Below are 14,582 nucleotides of genomic sequence, written 5' to 3'. Positions count from 1 at the left end.
TACTCGCTGCTTTGCCTCCATCACGACAGCGGCTGCTGCCCTTCGAGCCTGTCGGCACACTGCAACTGCCTCCGGAGTCCCACCGGATATCATAACCCGGCAGGCCTCTTTCTTCAGTCGGACGGCTTCCCTGACCACCGGTGTCCACCACAGGGTTCAAGGGTTACCGCCCCTTGATGCACCTAAGACCTTGAGGCCACAACTCACTGCCACGTCAGCAATGGAGGTTTTGAACATACACCACTCTGGTTCAATGTCCCCTACCTCCACAGGAATGTGAGAGAAGCTCCGCCGGAGGTGTGAGTTGAAAATCTTTTGGACCGGGGCCTCCTCCAGACTTCCCAGTTCACCCTCACCACACGCTTGGGTTTACCGGGTCTGTCCCGGGTCTTCCCCCATCCCCTGACCCAGTTCACAACCAGATGGTGATCAGCTGACAGCTCTGCCCCTCTCTTTACCCGAGAACATGCGGCCTCAGATCAGACGATACGATTACAGAATCGATCATTGATCTTTGGCCTAGGGTGCTCTGGTACCACGTACACTTATGAACATCCTTATGTTCGAACATGGTGTTTGTTATGGACAATCCGTGACTGGCACGGAAGTCTAGTAAAAAAAAACACGCTCGGGTTCAGATCAGTGAGGCCATTCCTCCCAATCACGCCTCTCCAGTTATCTCCATCGTCGCCAACGTGCGCATTGAAGTCTCCCAGTAGGACTATGGAGTCCCCTACTGGAGCCCCATGCAGGACTCCATTCAGGGTCTCCAAAAAGGCTGAATACTCTGTGCTGCTGTTTGGTGCATATGCACAGACAACAGTCAGAGTTTTCCCCCCCACCCCCCGAAGGCGTAGGGAGGCGACCCTTTTGTCCACCGGGGTAAACTCCAATGTAGCAGCACTCAGCCGGGGACTTATGAGTATCCCCACACCCGCCTGGCGCCTCACACCATGGGCCACCCCGGAGTAGAGTCCAGGATAGGGGATGGACTCCAGAGAATAGAGTCCATCCCCTATCCAGGAGTGTGGTTCCAGAGCCGAGGCTGTGCGTAGAGGTAAGCCCCACCAGATCCAACTGATAACGCTACACCTCCCGCACAAGCTCCGGCTCCTTCCCCCCCAGAGAGGTTACGTTCCACGTCCCCAGAGCCAGCATCTGCCGCCCAGGTCGGTTTCCGTCTAGACCCCCCACTGTCACTGCCACCCTTGTAGCAGCGCACCCGACCCCATTGGTTTCCTCCACAGGTGGTGAGCCCATGGGGAGTAGAGTCTTGGGCTGCCACCGTCACTCCTTCGGGCTGTGCCCGGCCGGGCTCCGCGGTAAACCCGGCCACCAGACGCTCGCTGTCGGGCCCTCCATCTGTAATTATAATACACCTCTTACATAATAATCTAAAACAAAAAAAGAACAACATTCTTTTCCACAACTGGATGTATATACACATGTATATATGTATATATATATATATATATATACACACATTACATATAAAGAAACAGTTGCTTTAACACTAGAAGCCCCTCAAAACAATCCAGCAGACTGAGCAACAAATAAACAACACTCTCTCACCTCTTATTCTTTTTGCTTTAGATGGATATGTTCTTCTATTTTGTATGTTCTATAAATGTGCTGTATTTACTATCTTATCTTCAGTGGTTATTCTTACTTAAATGAGGTGTTGCAGACTCTTAAGGAGGCTGTAAAATCAAAAAGTCTCAACAGAGCTGCTGTGTGTGTGTGTGTGTGTGTGTGTGTGTACTACACACACACACGTCATGGGTCGTCGTGGCGCAGGGGTTAGAGAAGGTGTGCTGGGAAGCACAAGGTTGGTGGTTTGATTTCAGGCTGCCCCATGTCGAAGTTTCCCTGAGCAAGACACCTTACCCCTAATTGCTCCCCGGGCAAAAATGTGAAAAAGCCATGGGTTTAAAGTGTAATGTAAGTCGCTTTGGATATAAGTGTCTGCTAAATGACCTGTAATGTAATGTACTAGAGTACCAGTCAAAAGATTGAAACAAACAAATATATGATCTATATATATATATATATGAATTAGGGCTGTCAATAATAGCGCGTTAACGGCGTTGATTAGTTGTTTGTTGTTAATTACGTCAATTTTTCTAACACTATTCACGTATGCGCAGTGGGACAAATTATCAGGTCAGGAAAGTACCTCTTCCTCTAGGGAATGCACTTCCTCTTATAGAACACATTACTGCTACCTGCAGGGATACATCAGTACTCATCACAATAGACACTCACTAGGGAGGTGCCGTGCCGTTGGGAGCTAGAGGCGAGATGGAGCAAGGTGAGCAAAGTGGGCCTATGGACGGATTCAAATATAAAAAGAATGATGATGGTACAGTTAACAAGTACACGGTTATTTGCAAGATTTGTAACAAGGAGTTTCAATTTCACCGGAGCCGTTCAAGCTTGAGGTACCATGTCAACGCCAAACATGTGTTTGCTGGGCCGTCAGGCTCAGCAAGTCGTTTGCGCCAGTCCACGCTGAATGTTCGGAGGCCATTAACAAAATCAACCTCAGATAATTTGACCAACACAATAGCAAAATGGATCGCAAAGGATTGTCGACCCATTAGCATTGTAGAAGACTCAGGTTTCCTTGATGTTTTGCAAGTGGCGTCTCAAGACTCATCCTATAAGCCATCGTCAAGAGCCACAGTTATGACGAAAATCCACGAGCTCTATGAAAACGAAAAAGAAAAAAGGAAAGCGGTCTTGGCTCAAGTAAATCATATCGCCCTGACAGGAGACCATTGGACATCAGTGAGTAACAACAATTACCTCGGAGTAACTGCACATTTCATCAGTGACACGTGGGAACTGAAGTCTTTTGCGCTGACTATATTAAAAACTGAGGAGCGTCATTTTGCGGAGGCTTGTAAAGAACAGTTCCTGTCTGTTGCACGTAAGTGGGACATCGAGGGCAAGACGACAACCATTGGGACTGACAGTGCGCGCAACATAGTTGCCGCAATTAGACTTACACGCTATGAACACATTAACTGTGTCGCTCACATGGTGCAGAGAAGTGTCACAGTGAGTCTTGCTGACAGCGGCTTTGTAAATTCTTTGGCCAAGGCTCGCAAAGTTGTCGGTCATTTCATGTCAGAGCTTAAAAACTCGTTTTGCCGACCGCAGCAGAGTGGGATAAACTGCAGAGGCTGGAGACCCTTCTAGAGCCATGCAGGTAAATCAGTCTGTAACTTATCAAATAACATTGCTTTGATTATTTTCTGGAATGAATTGAATGAATGAATTAAAGTCAAATATCAATAACATGTATGTATGTAAAAAATAATGATGATAATAATAATAATAATAATGATGATAATAATAATAATAATGATGATAATAATAGGGCGGCACGGTGTTCTGTGTGGAGTCTGCATGTTCTCCCCGTGTCTGCGTGGGTTCTCTCCGGGTTCTCCGGCTTCCTCCCACAGTCCAAAGACGTGCTCTGGGGATCAGGTTAATTGGGGACTCTAAATTGCCCGTAGATGTGTGAATGTGAGAGTGAATGGTTGTGTGTCTCTGTGTAGCCCTGCGATTGGCTGGCGACCAATCCAGGGTGTACCCTGTCTATCGCCCGAAGTTGGCTGGGATGGACTCCAGCCCCCCCGCGACCCTGTGTGCGGGATAAGCGGTTTGACAATGGATGGATGGATGATAATAATAAATAATTATTATCATTATTAATAATATGTTGATAACCACTGTTCTAATAATACACTGTCTCAGTGTGCATGTGTGTGTTTGTGTGCGTAGGTATGTAACTGAGCTCCTGGGTGGAGAGGCCTATGTCTCCTGTTCTGTGGTACTACCTTCTCTCTGCCACTTGCGTCTGAAGATGGAAGCCTGTGATGAGGACCCTGCATTTGTGGTGAGATTCAAGACCAAGTTCAAGGAGGATCTAGCTTCCCGTCAAGAAAAGCTTAACAATGCATGGCTCCAGATTGCTACAGTTTTAGATCCTTGTTTCAAAGACTTGAAATGCATGCCCAAGACAGACAGGGAAGAGGTGTGGACCACACTTGAAGGGATGCTGCAACAAGAGTCACCCAGAAGGTCTTCACAGGCACATGATGATGGGCCACCCAGTAAGAATAACCAGCCTTCTGCAAATGGGCTCGGATTCAGAATCAGAAGATGAAGAGGTCCAACCTGCCATACAGAGGTACAGAGCAGAGCCCACCATTAATTTGGAGCACTGCCCCTTGAGGTGGTGGGCATCTCATTCAGGAGCCCATGAGAAGCTGGCCTCACTAGCTCACAAATATCTAGCCACTCCTGCAAACACTGTTCCCTGTGAACGACTTTTCTCAGTTGCAGGTCACATTGTGAACAAGAAAAGGTCAGCTTTACTTTCAGAAAATGTGAACAAGTTAGTTTGCCTCAGCAACTGGCTGAAAGATGATGAAGCTCAGTAGATTTGAAAGGTGATGTTCAGACAAAAAGACCAGTTTCAGTGCAACATGTTATAGTAGTTAGCAACTGGATTTTTGAGCAACTGGATTAAAGAATGGAGGAAAAGGTAAAAGATTGTTCTTTGGTTTGATTTAAAAGTTGAAAATGTTTTCTTCCACATAAAACGCAACAGATGACTCAAATTGTGCAAAAATGTGGTAGACCACTGTTATGATTTGACTACATTTATTGCTTTCTGTTCTGAATACTGTAAATTGTACATCCTGGTTAAGAGGAATGCCAAAAAGGAAGCAATGGGACATTACAAAGACAAATATTATGGTGTGTAGTATGTTTCAGCTTGATTTAAACCACCATTATTTGGCTGTGTTAATAAACAGACATAATATGAAAATGATGTATCTGTGTCCTGTTATCTATCTTTTGGTATGCATTTCAGAAAGAAAAAATGGTTAGGATTCAGGTGTAATTGCAAATAGTGATTAATCCTGATTAATCCACTGAAAAATCTGATTAATTGATTAAAATTTTTAATTATTTGACAGCCCTAATATAAATATAAAAAAATAAACAAAGAAATGAACATTGCCACCATACATAATCATTTTATATTTAAATAAAACTATAGATCTGTGAGCTTCCTCCCACAGTCCAAAGACATGCTCTGGGGATCAGGTTGACTGGTAACTCTAAATTGCCCGTAGGTGTGTGAATGTGAATGGTTGTATGTCTCTATGTAGCCCTGTGATTGGCTGGCAACCAGGCCCGGGTGTACTCTGTCTCTCGCCCGAAGTTGGCTGGGATATTGTCCACCCACTCAGGGGTTTTGAATTAATGTAGATGACTCCAGACTCCAGACCCCCCGCGACCCTGTGTGCAGGATAAGCGGTTTGCAAATGGATGGATGGATCTGTGAGGTGTTATTAAAGTAATGTACATAGAAACGACACTACTGTGCAGCAGGTTGTTATGTTTCATATGAATATTCTCAACCTTCTGACAATGATAACATGAACCTCTGAAAGTGTATGTGGGTGACATTAGGATCTGAAAACATAACATGTGAGAGGCAAATAAATTCAAATGACTTACCATATACTCCAGAACAAGCTGTCCCTCGTCCTCCCCCAGGTAGATGCAAAGAGCCTTTAGGACAGCTGTCCTTTTAGGATTGACATCACTTGTCTCCTGTGTTAAAGAATTACAATTATTAAATAATAAGAAATACAGAAATAAGTACAGCAATTTTAATAAATTGAACAATATTTATATTACATTACATGACATGTCATTTAGCTGACGCTTTTATCCAAAGCGACTTACAATAAGTGCATTCAACCATAAAATGTAATAACCTAAATGTATAATATAACTTCATTTTTTCATCATCACAAATATACATGACATTTTACATGTCATAAAGACAATTGGTATACATATTTACTTCTTGCAAGATCTCCAGATGTTTAGCTAGTTTCTGGCCAGCAACTCCTCCCTTCGTCTGGAAGATATACGTCAATTGGGCTAAATGGCTGTCCAACTGTGCCATGAAGGTAGATTCCAGTGGGATGGTGGTAAAGCCTTGGAACTTAGCATGTATCTTATCAAAAAACAAAAAGATAAAATACAAAGAGTATTGGTGCAATATTTTGTTGCTAATAAATTTGTCACGGTGTGGTTCACTTCCTGTTGTATTTTGTAGTTTTCTGCCACTCGTGTCCCCGGGTAACTTCACTTCCTGCCTTGTCCTGTCATCCCCTGTGATCGTTTAATAGTTTCCACCTGTGTCCAATCACCTGCACCTCCCTTGTGTATTTAAGCCGTGTGTCTCTTGTGTCACTTGTCGCGTCATTGTCTATTGTCGTGGATGTCCGTAGTTTCTTGCCTGTGTGTTTTTGCCCCTTGGCCCTTTGATTTTCCCTTTTCGACTATTAAAGTATTTTGTTTCCGGAGAAGTCTGCGTTTGAGTCCTGCCTCCCCCACGCATCCTTGACAAAATTCTAGTTTTGAACTCCTGATTAACAAAGACTGTCTTTGATAGCATGTGTGCTGGTTGGTCCACAGTGTGTTCTAGCCAGACACATTCCTATTAATCGTGGGTAATTGCAAGAGTAGGCTTTCCTTCAGACAATCAAAGAGCTGACAAGCTGGTGAAAAAAGTGGAATATGCAGGAACTTAAGAGCCAGACATTTTTCTTGGTAGTGACCAAAAACAGAGCTATAAGAATAATCAATCACTAGGTGGGATATACTTTTCTTTCAAATGTATTGTCAATATTTAGGTTACAGCAGTTACACGCTAAGATTGTACAAAGACAAGCCGCACATTGGGAAAATAGGTAGCAAATGCTTACCTCACCGACTAAAGAGGACTAAAACCGTTTGCACAAAAGTTGTTGAATGCCTACATATGATCAGTGGCAGATTTACTTTGCTGTCAGCGATTACTGCCCTATAGAGGGCAAATATACCACAGCATTAGAGTATTTAACCTGAGCAGTACTGCTGGGATCAGCATACCTGTGAAGAGTTTGTTTGTTAAATGTACTTACCAAAACAATATGAGGTCCCCAAAGAGTTCCACATCACACCAACATCAGATAGAAAAAACTGCAAAAAAAATACAATTCAGGATTGGTACATTTATTTTATGAAAAATAAGTATTGTTCATTTATCATTACTGAATTTTGGCACGGCAGGCAAACCAATATTATCTTATCCATTTAGTTTTTAGCCAACATGTGGTCATGAGGTGTGGTCTCTGTTGCCTACAGAGCAGCTGCAACTTACACTTCCCCGCATTGAAGCGCATTTCCTCCGTGCTCTCAGAGCTAACGGTTACCTACATGTTTAAGCTAACGCTAGCTCATTAGTGTATAACCGAGAAAAGGCACCGCAAAGGGAAAAGATACCGCAGTAAAGAGTTGAGCAGAGCCGCGCGGGACTCACGTAATGGCTGTTAACATTAACCCATTTGGCGCCAGAGAGCAGCAAACGCACATTTTTCAACGGGATTGACTTTAGTTCTTGTTCCCCCTTTTATTACCGCACTGATAAGTTTAAGTTAAAAAATACACTTCAAGTGGGTCCGTAACGTTAAACCTTTCTACATGCAGAGAAACCCGGGAAGGTCAGGCTACAAGCTATTAACGTTAGCTAACAGCTAGCGTTAGCTGGTCACTTTACATTGGTTAGGTTCGAATGTTCGTGGCCACAAACTCACGAGAAAGTCAAACAAGAAAAGCATCTGATGCATCATGCATTTATATTGATAGCATCAACACTAGTTAGGTAATTATTTTCACTTAAATGAGTCTACTAATGTTAACCTAGCCTTAATGGTGTAGGCAACATTAAGCTAACGTTAGCAGCTATAAGCCTCCGCTTATAGGCCGCCGCTGGCATCGATCGGCAACAGGTTTGTTGTGGGCGAACTCATTTCCATTCACTCACATTTAAATAGTATTAGTATCCCTGCTTGCACTCATAATAAACACCCATTAACATGCGCCGTAGTACTAAAAGACAACATAGTTGACATGTTGTACTTACGTCTGCCGAGTATTGTTAGAATGAGACGGCAGTCCAGCGGTGATCCAACATGGCGGATCGAAAAGTCCAAATTGGAACAACTTGAGCATCTAATTGGACGCGCAAACCGTGGATCCTCTGATAAGTCGGCCGAGAATTGGAACAAGCTCCGAGGCCTCTCATTGGCTCCTGGGAATTGGAACAATTGGAACAGAGAAGAAGGATGTTGTGTGTAAAAGCAGGTTTGTGAAGATCTGTGGTTCGAGTCCCGCCTCAGGCAAGCTGCAATCTAAGCGTGTTAAATTACAGCACGACCAATGTTGGTGAACAAAAACACAGACTTAGAGAACAACATTTACAGTAAGGAATAACAAACAAAAAGAAAAAACACAGAATTAAAAACAATAATAACCTAACCTACTCTAATTTCCTTTCTGATTATTGCTGCCTTAAGTTTCCTGTTGGAATCACATTTGTTTCTTGTCAGAGTGAAATATGAGGGCAGCACATTCCAGTATGCAACAGCTGTGTGCATGATGTTTTCTTAAGTGCATTGGTTCTGGCTACAGGAAGAGTAACGTGACCACTTAGTGCCTCTCCAACAGACTGAAACCAGTTAGCTATGAAATGATTCCCACTAAAAGTCTCGGTCACACATAGTGTCTAGTGTGAAGTCCTTCCTTGGTTACACACGTCGTCCAGCCTGGCGTCTATTTATTTATTTATTTACTTTGCAGGGTCAATGCAAACTAATCAACAGTTGCACTGTAGTGAGCCAGAGAGGCTCATTTCCATGTTTTTGAGGCAGCCTGAAGTAAAAAAAAACATTAAAAATCTCAAAAGGAAATCAAATTCACATTCATAGACACACGGACACAACGTATACACAAAACCAACACGCAGCAAAAGAAGAGCGTTCGACATTAAACCAGAGCATGCGTCATCTACACACAGCGCTAACTGCGCGAGGCTTTAGACCGCTCACATTATCAACCCGCCGAGTCTTTCCTACCCACAAGTCATTGCAACGTGACGCGTAAAACCAGGTAACCAGTGAAGGCAAAGAAAAAGGACGGCACACGTGTGTTCAGACTGTCATAATAACATGTGTACATTTAAAAGGTCGAGGTTTAAAAATGGGGAACAAAACATGTGAAATCAGACAGTATTTATTCATAAAACAATGAACTTTAATGTCATTTAAAATTTCTTAGTTTAGTTATTTCGATAGCACATATACTAAAATTGGAACGATACAGAGAAGATTAGCATGGCCCCTAAAAGCAGGATATGGTTCATTCTTCTCTGCGATCAGGTCCCAAAAATAGTATGTGTGGGGAGGAGGGGCTAGCTGTGCTCCAGATGTGGGCTGCGATGCAGAAGATCCGTGGTTCGAGTCCCACCTCCGGCAAGTTGCAAGCAAAGTGTGTTAAATGATGGCAGTTATGGAGATACCTAAATAAACGGGTGTGTATGGAATGAAAACATACAGGTGTGTATGAAATGAAAACGCTTCCAAAACCAAGTGCAGAAAATACACTTTAATGGCTTAAATAACACACTAATAATAACACATGACAATAATAACACATGACAATAATAACACACTAATAATAACGCATGACAATAACAACACACTAATAGTAAATAAATAAATAAAACAACAAATAAAAACCCTCATTTCCCCCCGCTCTGAGTCCTTTGGACCTCCTCCCTCCACGGCTCCACAGTCTTGCCCCCGACAGCAGCACAGTATGTTACACCGTAAAGCTGAGTGTGGCCAGTTTCTAATGTTTTGGGCTGACCACACTTGGAGCAGGTGTACTGCTGACGGGGATTCTTGGGTGGCAACACCTGACCTGCAGCAGCAGCAGCAGCCGCTGCTTCGGCCGCCTTCCTCTTCCTCCAGACAGTGGTCCTGCTTTGTCCGGGACTTTGAGGAGGCAGACCGGCAGGACCAGGGAAGACTCCCAGGGGCAGTGGAGGAAGGCCGCTGGACAAAGGTCCAGGCTGCTCCCCATCTGGTGGTGGAGGAGGAGGAGGAAGGCCGCCGGATGAGGGTCCTGGCTTCTCATCCGGCACGTCATACTGGTAGGGCTGTCCTTGTCCCACCTGAACAAAGGACAGCCCTTTGACGGGAGGGAGGGGCTCGGCTGCGACACCTGCAGGGATGACGGCAGCTCCCTGCTGCAGCACAGCCGTGACCAACCCCCTCTGCTTGCGAGAGAACCTGGGAGACAAACACAGAATGCGGTCAGGCTCTTGATCCAGCGATAAATCAGAGTGCAGACCCGTCAGAGCAGCTTCACGTTAAACTCACCACTGGCTGAGGGTCCGGTGGTTCAGCTCAAAGAGCTGGATGTCCGTCTGAGCCATCAGCCTCGGGGTGCTCAGCACTACCTCTTTGATGGACACATAGTCAGCGAGGATGAGGCTGAGCCGGGGCTTGTGCATCCCGCCGACCCGCGTGGCCGCCGGGTGGAGCTTGCAGAGCAGCGTGCAAATGGCCTCCACCAGGCGACTGGCGCTGGGCCAGGTGGAAGGCCCCGAGTTGACCCCGAGGAGGCAGCTGAAAGAGTCACGAGGAGCAGAGTGTGGGTCAGTACACAGCAGATATGTACCAGAGAAAAGATCCCTGCTCTAAAGGAGTCTCACCGTTGGAGACTCTCCTTTCCAGCACAGGAGGTGTTCTTCCCCTTCGCTGCCTTGAACCGCCCCTTTGGTTGCCTCTCCCGGTATCTGGGAGGGTAGTCGACTCGCCGCTTGTCCTGCTCCGCCAAGCGAGTCCAAAGCAGGATGAGTCGGTCTACCCTATTCTCAGACAGCCCCAGAATGTTCCTCCCTTCCACCAGCGCCTGGGCCAGCTTCAGGATGTGCCGGTACCCGGGCTGGCCATCAGGACCCTGGATGTCCTCCTGAGAAGAAACGAGGAGGAACAAAGCCCGTAAGCAAATAGTGCAGTAAGAGATTCTATCTCACAATCGTCAGTATGTGAACTTACTTCAGAGTCTGAGGAGGGCTGCTGGGGATCAGGGTCCTGAACCTCTGGGGCCTCAGGAGGGGCAACTTGACCCGAACGGGATGGCTCAGACGGCGCGTCAGCTGGATCACCTGACCGGGCTGCTGCCACGCTGGAGGACGGAGTATCGGGCCCGAAGACGGTAGGGTCCTCTACGTCTTCCTCGATGCCCTCATCCTCCTCCAGCGCCTCGATGGCAGGAGCCTCGTCCGGAGTGTCAGGGTCCAGGCTGACGTCCTCAAGCACTTTGCCGGTCTGCTGGTACAGGTACTCCACTCCGATGAGCTCCCCTGTCACACAGAGAAGGATTCAGTAGCGGCTCGTTTTGCTGTCAGTTACGAGATGAGGTGTTTTCACATCGCATACCTGTGTACTCAGCCGGCTCGGTGAAGTCCTTAACCATCTGAAGACCAAGCACTCTTTGGCTCTTCTGGTTAAGGACGTGCTTGAGGTGGCCACTGTAGGAGTGCAGAGGTCCCAGCCGTCCCTCGACTGCAGCCGGTGGTGGTGCAGCTGCCGCTGCGCGGTCCTCGTTCCACCTCACCAGTCCATCCACCAGGAACGCCTGGAAGTGCTTGGCGCTGGCCCGGGTCCCTGGGGAAGGGGGGTTTGGATCAGACACGAGTTTGCATTTTCTTAAAGTTCAAATAGAGATTACATTTTGTCACGAGCCGCGAGACACACGCCGGTACCTGGGATGAACCGGTTAAGGTGGAGGTGGAAGGACTCCAGAGAGGTGGAGCCCCTCGCGCAGCGATATACGGGCAGGCTGACTCCTCCCTTGGTCAGCCGGCCCGTCTGGGTGTACAGCTGCACACCTGGCGGGTCCTGGATGCAGCTGAGGTGGGTCCTCTGCGTACTCCATATTTCCTGGATGCGGAGAGCGTTGAGCAACGGGATGCCCAGGTTGTTGCGTCCTGCCGGTCCACCGAAGGTGTCGAGGAGCTCCTGGATGAGGAGGGCCGATTCCTCAGGCCCCCGTGTCCTACGGCGGACGTGGAGCCTCCACTCCTCCTTGGAGATCCTCCGGTTCACCGCGGCGTCCGTCAGTCCAACCATCCCGTGCTTCCCCTCCAGCTGGGACCGCTTAGCCTCTGCGAGACGGCGTGCATCTCCGGCGTCCACCTCAAAGATGCAGTTAGACAGCTGCCTCATGAAGGTGGGGTACAGCTCGTGGCTCTCGGTGTTGACACCTGATGCGAAGCGTCGCATCAGGTGCCAGATGTCCAGTCTCACCACGAGATGCTCCCACTCCTGCGAAACAAACAAAACGTTAAACTCTCCAGCCACGGTGCTGATGCAGCACAACTGTCAACAGTGTCCTTTTCACACCTGAAACAAGACAGCTGTCTTTGACACGCCGTCCCTGTTGCAGCAGTCGCGGTCCACGTAGATCAGCTGGGGGGGAGGTACCCCGGCGAGTCGGTACCGCCTCATCAAGCCGGCCGCCATCCCGGACAGGCCCCCGGCGCTCTCGGTGGAGGTGAGGACGCTCATGAGGACCTGCCCGTGCTCATTGCCGACGTTGGTAGCCCAGGCGGCCGTGTCGGAGGCGATACCCGCGAGCTTCTTTGTCACCTGCAGAGAGATTCTGAGAGTTAATGTGAGAAACACACAGCAGCTGGAAGGAAAAGAAACTGACAGACTCCACTCGCCTTCTTGGTGGAGTCCATCTTTATGATGGACCCGAAGGTGGACGTGATCCTGGCCTTGTACTCATCCAGCCGCGCCAGGACGTCGTAGCTGTACACGGTCAGCAGCCAGACGGGGGATGGCAGAGGGGGCATCTCGGGCGGAGGTGGAATCTGCCCCCTCGCCGAGCACAAGGCCAGGAATGGCTCGCACACGCCGAGGTACTTGATGGCTCTCCGCATCCAGGCGTCCGAGTGCTGCTCCCGCAGGGTGTTGTACAGCTGGTTGGCACTGTTCCCCAGAGTGCGGGACCTCAGCTGTATCACCACCCTCATGTCACAGGACAGCCTGCACGACACAAACATCACGTAGAGCCGAGTCTGCACCTCCAACGGGACGTTCAACACAGACAAATGGTGAAGAAATGCCTCCTTACTTGTACGTGAGTACAGCTGGGAACTGGCAGCTGTGGGTGGGGGACAGCTGCCTGATGATGCCCTGTGACCACCCCCCGACCTTCTTCTTACACCGACGGCACTCCAGGTACTCGGTGGCCATGAGGTACCAGCCGTCGATGTCCAGGACCCTCCGGATGGTCCTGTACAGCCCAGCCTTCATCAGGGACCCAGAGCACGAAGGCTGGGGGCATGTCAGCTGCAGACGCCAAAGCCGGTGTGGCATCCAGAGAAACAGCCGACATGCGAAGAAGGGGTCGGGGGATGCGGGAGGCTGGTTGTAGACCGGCCGGGTTTGGGGGGGGGTCCACCATAGGTTGAGCTCGCCCACGAGCCGAGGCCTCCCCTGGCTGTCCCTGGTAAACAGCACCCGGCCGATCCACTGCTGCTGCTCCACAGTGAGAGCTGCCCTCCAGGACTGAGGCAGCAACTGGTGAGACGACAACACACACACACACAAAACCATTTTAATATCTACAGTCAGCAGGGACACCTGCGGCCTCACGTGTTAGAGAGACTGCCTCACCTCACTGGCAGAAGATGGAGGGGGAGGGAGGAACTCCTCCCGTTCCTCCACGGCGACGGGTGCGGACGGCGTCAAGGGGGCGGCTGGAGGCGAGGGAGCCGGTGTCCCGGCAGGCTGAACCACGACGAGGGCTGCAGGAGGTTCCACCAGGGGGTCTATCTCCTGCGAGGCTTCCAGCAGCTCCTCGTCTGTGGGCTCGTCCAGCAGAGTAGAGACACCGGCTCCCGGAGGAGGAGGTGCTGCTGAGGAGGAGGAGGAGGAGGCGGCGGCGGCGGCAGCAGCAGCAGCAGCGGGTGGTGGCAGGCGCAAAAGGGGAGCCTTTGCAATCGAGGCTTGAAGGTAAAGGAGATGTTAGAGTAACGTAAAAGGTTGAGATTAAGATGAATTATTATTAATTTATTAATTAATACTGTTAATGCTGAGAGACCGACAAAGATTGAGCTGCATTTACACACCACAAGAGATCAGGAGGTGATTTTAAAGAGCGAAAGTGAGGGTGAGATGATAACTAGTTAGCCATGCAGATGTTGTTGAGCTAGCCAGGCGCTGATGAAAGCACGGTGAAAAGGACGATGTTATTTGCAGAGGTGGGTTATTGATCCGAGATGATCATCAGACCGCTGACGCAAAACTTACCAGTCATCTGCTTTCGTCCTCTGATTCGAGGAAACGTTTTTAAAGTCAAATAAAAAGAGCGTCAACAATGAATACAAGTACTTTTGTTTGTGAGCAAAGTGTTTCCTGTTTATGACTTTACTCTTTACTTACAGGTCTCCAAGTCAACTACCGCCTTGACCAGCTCTTCATCTGTAGGCTCCACAGATGACCGGGGGGAGGACAGAGCTGGTCTGAAGGGGCTGAAGTGGGAGGCTGCGGACACATGATGACAGAAGATGAACCAGGGAAACAGGAGCGTAGATCAAGTGGAACGTCAGTAAATAACGGAGGCTGGACTGACCTGTAGAT

The 14,582-nt window shown here is 48.3% G+C and overlaps 1 protein-coding gene and 1 pseudogene across 1 annotated transcript; one reads left to right on the top strand and one right to left on the bottom strand.

Annotated features, from left to right (window-relative positions):
• Nucleotides 1–9,202: 9,202 nt before the first annotated feature.
• Nucleotides 9,203–9,289, top strand: LOC144408042 (U6 spliceosomal RNA; annotated as a pseudogene).
• A 222-nt stretch (nt 9,290–9,511) lies between these two features.
• Nucleotides 9,512–14,486, bottom strand: LOC120819757 (uncharacterized). Its single transcript, XM_078103059.1, has 12 exons — nt 14,385–14,486; nt 14,253–14,272; nt 13,617–13,948; nt 13,072–13,520; nt 12,659–12,983; nt 12,336–12,581; nt 11,696–12,257; nt 11,370–11,597; nt 10,986–11,293; nt 10,640–10,899; nt 10,305–10,553; nt 9,512–10,214 (listed from the first exon to the last, which is right to left on the bottom strand). The coding sequence occupies exons 2-12, from the start codon at nt 14,257–14,259 to the stop codon at nt 9,662–9,664; spliced, it is 3,519 nt and encodes a 1,172-aa protein (XP_077959185.1). The 5' UTR covers nt 14,260–14,272; nt 14,385–14,486; the 3' UTR covers nt 9,512–9,661.
• Nucleotides 14,487–14,582: the final 96 nt, after the last annotated feature.

Source organism: Gasterosteus aculeatus, chromosome 5 (assembly GCF_964276395.1).
Source record: "Gasterosteus aculeatus chromosome 5, fGasAcu3.hap1.1, whole genome shotgun sequence".
Taxonomy (NCBI): domain Eukaryota; kingdom Metazoa; phylum Chordata; class Actinopteri; order Perciformes; family Gasterosteidae; genus Gasterosteus; species Gasterosteus aculeatus.
Note: the sequence above shows the minus strand (reverse complement) of the source record. Positions and strands in the feature narration are given on the sequence as shown.

Coding starts and splice junctions, on each gene's coding strand:
- LOC120819757 (XM_078103059.1), bottom strand. Junction 11,294..11,369: donor CGAGCCGGCTGAGTACACAG/GTATGCGATGTG, acceptor TCTGTGTGACAG/GGGAGCTCATCGGAGTGGAG. Junction 10,215..10,304: donor CACCGGACCCTCAGCCAGTG/GTGAGTTTAACG, acceptor TTTGTCTCCCAG/GTTCTCTCGCAAGCAGAGGG.